At 40.8% G+C, this 14,290-nt stretch overlaps 1 protein-coding gene across 2 annotated transcripts in view; it reads right to left on the reverse strand.

The window, feature by feature from the left end:
* Positions 1-14,290, reverse strand: part of DOCK4 (dedicator of cytokinesis 4) — a gene marked incomplete at its 5' end in the record, with an annotated part of 498,756 nt that overhangs the window by 273,018 nt on the left and 211,448 nt on the right. For both annotated transcript variants that reach the window (XM_079712023.1, XM_079712022.1), the window contains one exon: positions 1,183-1,266. In XM_079712023.1, coding sequence (XP_079568149.1) covers positions 1,183-1,266 — 84 coding nt within the window. The remainder of the gene's footprint in view (positions 1-1,182; positions 1,267-14,290) is intronic.

Consider the following 14,290-nt stretch of genomic DNA (forward strand, 5'->3'; position numbering starts at 1 on the left):
TGGAGCCTGTGCTCTGCAACAAGAGAAGCTGCGATAGGGAGAGGCCCACACACCGCGATGAAGAGTGGCCCCCGCTTGCCGCAACTAGAGAAAGCCCTCACACAGAAACAAAGACCCAACACAGCCAAAAATAAATAAATAATTAAATTAATTAATTAAAAAAAAAAAGCTCCCATTAGTTGTGAAGCCCATTTTCACCAATTCAAAACAGATTTTATATTTATCTGTAAAGAAAATAGAAACAAAATATATCTGGCAATGACAGAAAAAACCTTTTATTTTTATTAGTTACATTGGACAAAATAAATATCCATGTATCACCACCATTTAATGACAGGCTCTAACTAAAAGTAATAGTTCTATTTGGGAGAACACAATTTTGCCAATAATGAACCTTGATATGATAGAATCTTACCATATTATAAATTCCTAATAAGGACAACATATTAAGAGGAGAAACAGTTATCTATGGATATACTGATAGGACTTTACAATGTGGCCATTTTGATAAGAAAAAAAGAGTAGTCATTTCATCTGGGATCTTTTTAAGGACTCGAGTTTAAGGATGTTTTGTTGACCAGGAATAGAAGCATTTGAGAATATACATATTAGGTCGATTGAATGAGATACCTGTTACATAAATTAATCATACAAGTTCATTTAACATTTCAAATGCAGTGAATAACTTCAGCCCAAATTTGAGGGAAATGAGGAGATGGCTGAAGGACTAGAGCAGAGTTGGCCTGGGCAGGAGTCCCACCTGGAGGCATCTGGTTACCCAACCTGGGGTAAGGCATTTCTGCTCTGGACCTCTGCTTCTTTCTGTCCTGGGGAACCCAACAGACTCCTGACATTCTAAGCAAGGCCTTCTTGTTTGGCCCCGAGTCATGAACTCTCACAAATTCAATAGTCTCAATTGCTTTCTATGTTGGTATCTAGTGAATATAAGTAAATAATATTCGGAAAAAATACAATCAGCTTAAAAATACCAAATAATGCTTTCCCATAAGCCAAACATTCAATATGCAAGAAAAAAGTTTTGTTAAAAATGGTTCACTGTGACTATTGGGGAAATTCCAGGGATTGACAGAAGTATGGAAACAATCTGTAAACTTTATGAGCTGTCCAATGTTACAGGAGACTGCTTATACAACCTCAAACAATCAACACTGGTCTACTTACCATCACACTTCTCCAGGATCTGAACTGTATCTCCAATTTCCAATGACAGGCCATATGGGACAGTTCCTCGAAAACTGGCAATAACTGTAAGAAATGACATAGAATATATGGAGATGATCATCATATCAGTTATAGCCAGTTATATTGCTTACTATTAAATGTTATTGACTAGGAAAAATGAACGTGAGTAGGAAATACACATTGATAGCTAGAGCCGGCTGTCACATTCTAATTTGACAGATTCTTGAAGAAAGTCAATCTTTAAGTTTACATAATTCGCCAACTTCTTGGTCGAATAAGTGTTATTAATACAAATTTCAAAGATATGGAATTTACTAAGAGAGTAGACAGAATATCAACAACATCACCCAATAGCACACGTGAACAAAGATATTGCCTGAAGAGCTTCACAAGGAGCTGTGCCTCTCTCGCTCACTGCTACAATCACTCCCCATCCAGATGCCCACCCCACGGTAGTTACTCAATAAATATGTGTTCAATAATAAGTAAGGGGGCTTCCCTGGTGGCGCAGTGGTTGAGAGTCCGCCTACCGATGCAGGGGACACGGGTTCGTGTCCCGGTCCGGGAAGATCCCACATGCCGTGGAGTGGCTTGGCCCGTGAGCCATGGCCGCTGAGCCTGCGCGTCCGGAGCCTGTGCTCCGCAACGGGAGAGGCCACAACAGTGAGAGGCCCGTGTACCACAAAAAAATAATAATAAATAAAAAATAAGTAAGGAATATATTTCTTACTCATTAATAGGCTTGGTTTACCTTTCTGCTACGCTGTTTGCAGGATATTTCTTTTCCAGAAAGTCCTCAAGAGAAGGGACTGTACCTATTTGCTCAGTAATATGTGCCCAGGGCCTAGCCCAGTATGCAGCATTAAAGCAGTCTTCTGCTTCTGTAGTAAGCAATGGTGATGCCTGGACCTCTCCCCTGGGTCTGAACACATAGCCACCGTGACAGTTCCCACATGCCTCAGCTCTCAGACCATTTGGAATTGGAGGAAGTCACCATTTAGCCTTACCTAATGGTTACAGATTGATTGGTTTCTGAAACATTTCACAGGGCTGAGCAGGAGGACTAGGATACCAGAGAGAAAGAGTGCATAGATTAACTATCTCTAGGCAATTTGAGTGGTTAAGGGAGAATAAAAGCACAGTGATTCTCCCCGGGAAAGTAACACTTGAGTCATAAAGGAGACAAAGATAGAAAATTTAAAAAATGTACCTCAACACACGAAAAGGGAAAGAGACATCTCCTGTTAACTACTATACACGCTGAAACCACCTTGCAATTCACATCCAAAAAAATGATAGTAAATGCTTTGACTGCATGATTTTTAAAATTTTGGAAGTGAATTTTATAATTCTCTTTCAGATGGTGAGACTTAGATACAACTCCGATCCCCAAAATAGATTATTGTTATCACTATGAATGTGTTTTAAAAGCCTGAAGGAATACATGAACCTGTCAAAAAATGAAAACATGCCAATAAGTAATGGGCTTTCAGAGAAGTCTAAAGCTGTTTTATGATCTCAAAACAAAATTAGCAGTAGCAGTCAAAACACAGGACAGAAAACATAACCTAAAGTACATGAGATAGATAAAAATAACTACATAGTAACCAAGTTAGAACATTTTAGATAAGCACTAGTTCATGATGTCATTTTCTAACTATAACCATAAATACCCTATGACCTCATGTTGATGTCCTAGAAGACATGTCTGCTTGAAAAATAATCAAAGGTCTGTATATCTGGACAGATTACTTCAAATAATAATTCAGAGGCCTCTTCTTAGAAGGGATCAACAACTGAATAGACAGCAGATTGAGTACAATCTAAGACTCCAAAGCAAGCTTGTCCCCAGAATTGCCTGTCTACACTCATGAAGTTACCTTAACCTCTCACAACCCTAGTGTTTCAACCCTGCACTACTGATGCTTCTATGAGAGGTCTAAGTGTACGGGCACCCAACCCAGCTCTGTGTACAGCTCTTACCACTCACAAATGCTATTGTAACTCCCAAGGCTGCCATGAATACGTCCCCTCCTGCTGGTCGCTCTCTCCTACCCCTCATCGCCTTCTTGAACATGGCAGTACCATTCACGAATTCCATTTCTTCACCATCCCTTCATGCCTCAGCCCCTCACTTCACTTGTTCTGAAACTGCTCTGTCCCTCACTGTGACCACATTCGTATTGCCTTTCAGGAGTCTATCTTCTTTTGAATCTTCTACTGCTTCTCTCATGCCCTCTAGCCTTCTTCTGTAGACCTTCTCTCCTTAACCCTCTTCTTAAATGTTGGTGTCAAAAAGGCTGGGTGTAGGAAAATAACATCAAACTTGGCATCATGAGACATGGGTTTGAACCCAGATCTGACCACTTATAAGCTGTGTGACTCTGGTCAATATACCAACCTCTCAGAATCTCTATTACCTCATTAGGAAAATGCGGGTAACATTGAAGAAAGTGCAAAAGGTAGTGGAGGATTAAATAAGGCACCTATCAGAAATAATTTACCACACTATCTGGTATATTCTAGCTATTTAATAAATATCTCAATTGGGAAACTATACTTTGTTTCCTTCGATCCATATACATTCTCCCTATTTGGAGAACATGCTAAGACGTCCAGAATCACCTGTCACTATATGACTTGCCAAGTTTCTCTCCAGTCCTGATCTGTGGCCTCAGCAGCTGACACAAACTTCCAACTTGTATATCTCTATTTAGAGGTCTAAGCACCTAAAACTTAGCATGGCGTCAACTGAATTCATTATCTCCTCTCCGCCTCCAGCCAAATCTAAGCAATTTTCTCTCTCCCAATCACCCACTCTAAAATGTTAGTCTTCTGCTGTTAGTCCTGCTTTATCTCGCTATTCCTAGGTGGATTTCTCTGCATCACTCCAAAGGGCCACTGGAAAGCCTTCCCGGAAGGCTCCCTGTCTTCACGGTTGTCCTTCCTAAACACAGTGTCTATGAGACCACCAGAGGTCCCTTTGATTTTGTCACACTTGTACTTAAATGCTTTTTGGATATGTGGCATCAGGAAAATTTTATTAGGTTCAATTTCTTTTCTTTAAAGGAAAAGGTAATAAAACATATCATGCCAGTATCAGACAACAGTTTGATGGGGTTGTTTTCCTTTTATTTCATGCCACCATTTAGCTGATACAATCCTTACATGTCTCCAAGCCAGATCCTCATCCATTGCCCCCAATTCTGTCGAATGGTAGCACCGTGTCCAACGACTCTACAAGCCAGAAACCCAGGAGTCATTCACATGTCCCCGACCCACATATCCAGTCCAACACCCACATCACAATGGCCTTATCTCTTTGATATCTCCCGAAGCCATCTTCTTCTCAACATCTCCACTTCCACCACTGCCCTAGCTTCAAATCACCTCTTGCCTGGCCTTCTCTAGCAGTCTCCTTATAGGGCTGTGCCCATATACTCAGGTTCCTCTCCAATCCATTTCTCACACAGCAGTTAGAGAGGTCTTTTCACAATTCACATTTGATGATGTCATCATCCTCATAAATATATCAAAGCTCTGAGAATAATAGAAAAAATCAGTACTACAGCCTGTAAGGCCCTGCCCTTTTCTGGTTTCATCCTGTACTTCTCAACCCTGACTTTCTATACTCTGGTCACAAAGACCTTCCTTGTTATACTCCCTCCCACACAGGACTTTGCCCATGATCGACCCCTTGCAAGGAATACTCTTCCTTTCCCTCCCCACCAAGTTAAGCTGTATTCACCCTACAGATGTCGGTTCAGTGGCCACTCCTCAGAGCAGCTTTCCTCGACACACATCCCCTCACCCCAACTGCACACTCTCATAGCACCATATACCACTCAACCATCCCCTCTTATTTGTGCAAGTTTTTGAATGATGTCTCCTGCAACAGACTGTAAGTTCCATGGATATAAGGACGAGGTTAGTTCTAGCCCCCAGTTGTCTACCTAATTCAGTTCAGAGCCTGGCACACAAACTGAACTCGGTCAATAATCGCTGAGGGGATGAATGAGGGCAGAGCCATTACTGTTACGTGTTCTGGTCTTAGGCAGTCAGGTTCCTTTATTATGGGCAATTCTATTTTAAGAGGGTACTCAAAATTCTAAGAACCAAACTATATTACCTGTGAAAACTCATTCTTTCATAGGAGCTGTTTAAAACTGGGATGACAGGTTGTCTGGGTCATAACTGTGTATCACCTCATTTCTTACCCAAGAAGTCTACGTGGGTGAATTCTGACTTCACTCTTTAGCTGTATCATATTTGATAACTATTAAAGGCAAGCTATTAAGTTCTTCAGTCTCACTGGGCTTCAGATGGCTCCTCTATAAAACAAAGGAGCTAGACAAGGTGAACTGAAAGGTCCCTGCCAGCTTGCAATTCTGAGAGTCTGGAAGAGGCCCTTCAGCTCAGCACTACAGAGCATGATATATAACTGAAGCACTCTGTCCCTAGACCAGCCTTGCTTTGGTTTTAGTCGCTGCCTGAGTTCTGAAAGAATGGACATCTGTCCCCACCTGCAACAGCCATCTGATGAAGCAGAGGGAAAGCCTGTTCTCAGTATCTCCTACAAAGTCCTTTACCACTGTTCTCCTGCTACCTTTCCAGGCTCCCATCCCAGCTACCTCTCCACACACTGCCCTCCACACTGTCATACCTAAATTCTCATCAAGTTCTTTCATGCAGGCCTCAGTGCCTTTATACATATTATCCCCTTTGCGGGAGTTGCATGCCCCAGCCCTTCTACACTGGATACTGCAAAGTAGCCTTAGTTTTAGGTCTAGCTCCAAGGCTGGCTCTTTCAATTTCCTGATGCTACCCACTTCCTTTTCCCCGTCCTTGGGCCCAAATGGAATCATTTACCCTTTCATCTGTGCTCCAAGGGCGCTCTGACCACACCTTAAATAGGGCAAGGTATCACATACTATTTAGCACTTTATTTATCTCTGTCTTTCTACTTGAGAACTTGAACTATTTTTAATTCATCTTCCATAAACCAGCATACAAATGTGTCAGTGCGTGAATGGAGAATGAACACACACGTGGAATGAATGAATGAAGCCACTGAAAAGTGGTAGTCAGGTTTTAATGGATTCAGAGAATGTCGGGGCACCTCTCATAACTTAAAACATCTAAAATAAATATTAAACTGCAGATCATATTGGAGAGCAACACTTTCTTAGGCTATAGTTCAAGGCATGACTTTGATCTTTACCTTCTAAAATGGCAAGTCATTTCCAACCTTTGAATTACACAAGTAACTCTGCCTTGCAATGTATGAAAGTCATGAATGGATGGATGAATGCTATCCTCTTTATATTTCAGGTTATGAAAGAGAAAGTTGAAAGGGGAAGGCAGTTCTAGGTAAAAGAGCCAAAGATCTGAATACATGACTGGCTCAAATTTACTAGTGGTAGCACATAATGTATCATAAAGTAAGGAAAACTGCTTTAGTAAAGCAAAGATTCAAAGAAAACACAGGCATTCATGAAACCTCAATTTGCATTTCCATCAAGTGCCCTTGAAGAATATGTTATGTTTAGATTCCATTTTGGATACAACTTTCCAACTAAATCCCAAAATCCTCCAAGCATTTTTGCATGAAACAAGTCCACAGTTGAAAATTCATCTTGTCCCCAGTTGTTGTAAAGTAGCTCTGTCTTTATCCAAAGGTCTTCTCATCCTACACTTTCCAGGGGCATTTCCCCACCAATAATATTTGGGTTTACTGAACATGGCCACACATTGTCTTGATCCCTCGATTTCTTTTTCTTGTTTGTTTTCTTATAAATTGAACAACTTTAGTAGCTACAGAAAAGGTCATAGAGAATGAATCATTCATAGAGCTGGAAACATAAAGGTTCAATACTATTGTTTCAGTGCTAAGGATCTTGGGAGTACAGTTTTAAACAGCACATAAAAACTACTATATGGTATTGTTTTCATCTCTGCCCCTTTGCTACTATATAAAAATTTATTTGGATTAACAAACATGCATATAAACATAGTTTATACTCAAATCCTTTAAAATTGTATGTGGGGAATTCCCTGGAGGTCCAGTGGTTAGGACTCCACGCCTCTACTGCATGGGGCATGGGTTAGATCCTTGGTCAGGGAACTAAGATCCTGCAAGCCACATGGCACGGCCAAAACAAAAACAAAAACAAAAACACTGGCTAACATTATATGTGTAAGCTGGAAGCGTTAAATGTATAGGGTAACCATCTTGAAAATCATATCATAAACAGCTGCCTCTTACCACTTACAGTGTTATTCGTTTATATATCAGTTTAGTACCTAGTGACAGTTTATTAAAAATTAAATGTCTGTGAGAAACATCCTCATATATAACTCACGAGTGTTTCCTGTGAAGGCAGTGAAGAAAAAAGCAAAATTGTGCTGTGAAACAGGGACTCATTTCTCAGTTTCAGAGACACAGCTTGCTCATTCAAAGAACAAATTTGTACTTTAAAACTTTTAACCTTAGTACAGAGAAACTCAATCACAGAGTTCTATGACCTTTAAAAGCAAAAAAAGAAACAAATTATTAAAAAACTACTAGATACAATCATGTAGCTCTACATCACAGATGATAACATATTCCTCATCATGGTCAAAATAATATTTACCACGATGCTACACACCACGATTCATGTCAAGCCTGGCAAATGCTGCTCTTGCCCTTTATGGGTTGACAATCTAAGACGAATGGAACATAATGCAGGAGAAAAAAAATAATGAAATACTCTGTCCCTTGTGACACGAAGGAAGGAAACTCATCCCTCAAAGTCGGAGTTCTGGCTTCATCTTTCTGATAAAAGGACCTCCAACTCAGGAACAGGCTGTGGTCTGAAAGGTCACTTGTGAGCTATTTACAACACAGAACACGATGCTATTATTCTCAAGTTCTGAGATTATCCCATGGAATCCCATTTAATACAAAAAATGAAACTCCTGTTTTTTCACAACAGAACTGAGTTATGACTGCACGAGAATTTAAATAAACATTTCTGTGTGAGTAGTTGTAAAATTCTGAAAGCTGGTACTTGAAACATGGCAGCAACAATGAGAAGGCAGTGAGAAAGCAGCACATTGTAAAGGAACACAGTCTCGCAGAGGACATTTAAAAGTGGTCCTTCCTATGTCCACGTGCATTTCACACTGTACTTGGCTTTGGTTTGTCATGGATGTATCTACATTTAGGTTTATCAGTTTTTATGAGTATCATCGCAGTGGGGGGGGACACAAATGGAAAAAAGGGGAGAAAAAGGTAGAATTTCTGAAGGATAAGAAGATTTTTTTCTGGATAAGAGCTGGAGGAAACAGTGAAAAGGGGAAGTGGATTAAGGAGAACTAAATTCTTTTCAGGGATTTTAGTCCATAAAATAGTGAACTGTGGAAAAAGAGGACAAGGGGTCACCTCCTCTGCACATGCACAAAATTCTCCTGTAGGGAAAGATGAAATACGGTGGGGAAAAACAAGTTAACAGTCTTATCAAAGACACTATGTGTTTTCTAGCTGTCTGGATAGAGCTTGAGGGAGGCTGCAATAGAAGTCATCTGGAGATTTCTATTGGTACGATCACTAGCACAGGATGGAACTGTCTTTCTCCCGTATCCCCTTCCATCTTGCCCCTCATGAGATGAAGTTAAGAGCAAAGTGTCATTTCTAACTTGAAGGGACTCCCAGCTGGTCATCAGTATGACGGTAGGGCCATGGGAGCAGGCTGTCCAGAAAGATTGAAAAAAAGAAATTCAAAGGAAACATGTGAGGGGGGGATGGGGTGGTAGCTCCTGAGCACTGCTTTGATGCTGAAAATGAACTCAGTAGGAAAATCAAAGAAACGCTTGCTAGGCTCCGTCTTTTCTGTCCCTTGGACTTGCCATGCATTTGAGATCAGCCTCCATTCTCGTAATTGTCTATGCAGGTCTCACACACCTTGCAGGCATGCCTGAGAGGCAGACATATGCACATTTACAAATAGGACCCCATTCTTGTGCCACAGGTACGACGGTCAGGCCTTGAGACAGGTCACAGGACTCTCTCCGGCCCTAGGTGACTTTGAAAAATCAGAAGCACACTGAATAAAATGTATTCATTTTCTGACATTTTACAAGTACCACCTTGAAAATATACTGCTGTCCTTGACTGTTAAGAGGACATTTCTACCAACTGCAGAACTTCACTCTGCTTGAACCACTGCCCTTTGGACTCGAGGTAAACGTAAAGGACAGTGGTGGGTGCTGCCAGAGCAACACCCCTCTTCAGAAATGGATGACTTATTTTCCCAGCTGCCGAGAGCAGTAGGGCATGTGGCCAAGGGGCAGCCTTCTGGGGTTGCCTCAGCTGAAGAGAGCTGTTTTGCCCAAGGCCATGTCCTCTTCCCAGGGTGGCCTGCACCCAGTGACTAGGAGGGCCAGGCCCTCCTGCCACGACTTGGTACAATTCTGAAGGGCCACTCCAGCTGAAGTGATGATGGCTGTCACTGGGCCGGCATCACAGGTCACCTGTTCCCTCTCTCCAGTTCTGCTTCTCTTCCCTCCCTGCCATCAGTGTGACAGCCAAGAACGTTCCCTGATGAACATCCTGCAAGCTAATCTCCATCTCAGAGTCTGCTTTCTGGAGAGCCAAACCTGCTCCAAGCTTACAACATCACCCATTCAGAATTGACTTCTTGCTAGATGCATTTTCAAGGGAGAAGGAAAGTAGCATGACTACAGTACTATCTTGTGGTTTTAGTAAGTTCTTTATGTATTATTTCTAATCTTCTATGATGTAGGTGTTTCTATTCCCATTTTAGAGATAGAGAAAAAGAAGAGGAAAGAGGCAAACAAGGGAACGAATGAACATCAAGAGGGAATTGTTCCCCATTAAGATTTATTTGAAGACATTGTCACTGCGGCAGTAAATGAACCCGTTTTATTCCCCAAAGAGTCATAAACATACTCTTCCCCTTGGTTTTAATGTTACAAATGCAAAGGCACTTTCCTAAGTGGCTACCAGAACAACTAAAGGTCAAACAGTAAAACTCTGAACTGATGACTGCATCCACCCATCAGTACTTTTAAAAACAACTTAATATGATAGAAAAGGTTATGGTTTTGGCCAACTGCCAGTCAAGAGGAGCATCTTGGAAAAGACAGAGTTTAAACAATTATCTCAGAAGTATCCCAGCACTTAGGAAAGGGAGATAATATTAAGAGCTCACAGCCTACCCCCTTTTTTTTTAAAAAATTTTTTTTGGCTGTGCAGCACGTGGGATCTTAATTCCCAACCAGGGACTGCACGTGCACCCCCTTCACGGGAAGCACAGACCGCCAGGGAGGTCTTAACCACTGGACGGCCAGGGAGGTCCCCTAGGGAGACAAATACTGAACAGGGAGATGGAGGCCCAGGGCTTAGCTCCACTACTTACGAACCATATAGTCTTTGGGCCTACCGTTTGCAGGCAGGATGACATGACCTGCCCGGCCCACCTCACAGAAATGTCATGAGGATCAAATAAATGTATGAGAACTGGATTTGTAAGCCTATAAATGTAAGTAAATATAGGATATTATTTTTCCATCATCACTGCTAACTGGAAGCTCGGAGACTAGATCTGAATCTGTCATGGGTGAAAATAAGGTTTCTGTTTACAATTGCATAAATCAAAAACCCTTGCTCTGTTCTGTTATTACAGATTCTTGGAAATCATTATTAACAAGTTAAGCTTAGAAAGATTCAGGTTCAACCGCTCCAGAGGGGGAAAAGGCTGACACTATTGTTTTTTCTAATAAAATGGGAAAAAATCTTTGGCAAATGAGACAGATTAAAAAAAAAAGTAACAGAGTTAAGAGAGATTTTCCTAAAATGCTAAGGCAGAGATAGGAAGGGAAGGAGATTCAGCTTTTAATACTCACTCTGCCAAACAGCGCAATATTTGTCCAAGGGATACTAGACAGCATCAGGAGGAAAAATTACAACACAGACTTCAGGTCACAAAGTAGAATGAAGTTACAGAAAATAATAATTGCTTTCCCCACACTCCAAGGGAAAATTTTATCACTAAGAAGTAAAATACCATTCTCCAAGCAAGCATAATAAATCTACCACCAAGTATTTGGTTTACAAAATTTATATATACATTTTATATACATATATAAATCTACTTAAATAAAATACATATCCTTTTTCCAGTGTGAGATGGCTAATGTTAAAATTATATTATTTAAGAGAATTTTTCAAACACAGGATTAAGTTTCCTGACCCCCCCTTTTTTTTTTCTTAATGTCTTGCTATAAGGGAAGAGAGAGAAAAAAAAAGGTGACATCTTTCTGTGCTTTGTTCGGATTTATCTCTCCAAGTACTAAATACTCAAAGTCAAAAAACAGCACAGGAGAACTGAAGTGGTACACCTGCACCCAGCCCTCTCCCCCTGCACCAGAGGGACTCACAGTTTGCCCCCAAATAGGGAGAGGTTAGCTTGTTCTCACAGCCACTTCTAACGCCCTCTCCAAGCTAATATTCAGCCCTGCCTCATCTGGTCATTCATCTGGCCCACACAATAAAGCACTTGTATGTCTAACTTTCCCTCCATAGGCTTTTTCTTTTTTGCGGTACGCGGGCCTCTCACTGTTGTGGCCTCTCCTGTTGCGGAGCACAGGCTCCAGACGCGCAGGCTCAGCGGCCATGGCTCACAGGTCCAGCCGCTCCGCGGCATGTGGGATCTTTGCGGACCGGGACACGAACTCGTGTCCCCTGCATCGGCAGGTGGACCCTTAACCACTGCGCCACCAGGGAAGCCCATAGGCTTTTCTTTTTCCAACTTGAATTTGACTTCCATTCCCAATGCTCACTTCTCAAGAAGTCTGCTAGGATACTACCTACAGACTGTGGAACTTCCATCTAAAGAGAATCAAATCCTACATTCTTACTATTCATCACTCCCTCTTCTGCTCTAATGACTAAGCCAGTTTCCAGTTCTGAACAAACACTAGTTTTGACTGGTTTTGACCACTGAAAACCAGTCAAAAGCAATTTCTCTAGAAAAAGGGGAACCAGTGAACAGGTCAATGGAGAAAAGGAACAAAGTTCAAAGTTCTCTAAAAATCTGGTTCCTGCACACTTTTCTAATCTCAGCCTTTACAAACCACATTCAACAGTCACACTGAACCTCTTATCTGGGCCTTAGCAAGTGCTGCAAATGCTTTACGCTCTAGTTGGGATTCCCTTTTGCCCTCCTTCCCCACAGGGTGTTCTTCATATCAACTCCAGCCTCCCTGACTCCACAGTACCCTTCCCATTTACATCTCTCTAACACTGACTACACCCAGGGTCTCTAGGTTTGAGGCCCCTTTATGCTCCCAACACCACCTAGTGGCTACTCAATAAATAATGAACGAACGCACAATGTAGTTTACTCATTCATTCACTTCTATGTGCCAGCACTGTGGCAGGCACTGGAAAGACAACAGTGAAGGTAACACTTTGCACCTGTTTCATCTAGTTCATTAGTCACGAGAATGAACGTTTCCTATATCTTTTGGTTCCTACAAAATACAATGCTGAATTTTGTATCCCCAGTGATTTTTAAATGTATGCACAAAACTGACACACTTATAATTCTATCATTCTTGTGTGGGGAAAAAAATTAAGATTATTGTCCATTTTTTTAACTTTTAATTTTGAAATAACTGAAGATTTATAAAAAACTTACAAAAATAGTATAACAATTGATTCAGCCTTGAGTTAGCTTCAGCAAATGTTAAGATATTAAATAAATAAAGCACATTTACCAAAACCAGGAAATTAACATTGATACAATATTCTTAACTAGCCTACTGATCGTATACAATTTTCACCAACTGTCCAACCAATGTCCTTTGTCTGGTTAAAGATCCAACCCAGGATTCCACATTACATTCAGTTGTTATATTTCTTTAGTCTCCTCTCATTTGACAGGTTCTTTGTCTTTCATGACCTTGATGCTTTCAAGAATACTGTCCAGTTATTTTGCAGAATGTCTCTAAATTTAGTTTTGGCTGATGTTTCCTCATGATCAAGTGTAGGATGTGCAATTTGGGCAAGAATACCACAGAAGTGATGATGTGTACCTGCTCAGTGTACCTTAACAGAAGACATATGATGGTAATGTGTCTCATTGCTGGTGATGTTAACCTTGATCGCTTGGTTAAGATGATTTCTCCACTGTAGCATTACTACTTCCTTTGTAAGTAACAAGTATCTCGTGGGGACATACTTTGAGACTATGCAAATACACCATTTTTTAATCATACTTTATAGCAACCATTAATGACTTGTCTGCAACCTTAGCAAATTTAACTCTGACATTTTTTCATAGGGTTATCCAGACACAACTGGTTTATTTTAATTGCAGTTAAAACCTATAATGGGTCCTTTTTGAAGGTGGCACATTATCCTGACTTTAGCCTTGATTTACTAAGCATTAAGCATAAAATTAACACCACTACTACCATAGGTATTCTTGAGATGACCTACTCATCGTATCAAATAAAACCTCAATCTCAACATTTCATTCATTTCAGAAAATCAACAGAATTAATATTTTTGCTTAATTTCCAGTACACTACATGGTCTCCTTAAATACTACTTTCTTAACCAAAGAATGGATATATGTTGTGTTTGGTGAAAGATAACTTTTGAACTGTTTCAGCCAACATTTTCAAGAAAGACTGAACGGATCTTGTCATTAACTATAACCATCCACAGATGTGAATTAAGCCTTTCTGTCTTTACAGTACTTATGGGTCACTGATAAGGGAATTGTGGTAAAATTTTCAATTTATTTCAGGGAAGGAATCTAGCCTTCTGTGATGGCTAATTTTATGTGTCAACTCGACTGAGACACAGAGTTCCCAGATGAAACATTATCTCTGGGTGTGCCTGTGAGGGTGTTTCTGGAAGAAATTAGCATTTGAATCAGTGGACTGAGTAAAGCACACTGCCCTTCCCAATATGGGTAAGCATCATCCAATCTGCTGAAGGGCCTGAATATAACAAAAAGGTGGGAGGAGGAATTTGATATCTCTGCCTGTTTGACCTGGGACATCAATCTTC

This window comes from Hyperoodon ampullatus, assembly GCF_949752795.1.
Source record: "Hyperoodon ampullatus genome assembly, chromosome: 9".
Lineage (NCBI taxonomy): Eukaryota > Metazoa > Chordata > Mammalia > Artiodactyla > Ziphiidae > Hyperoodon > Hyperoodon ampullatus.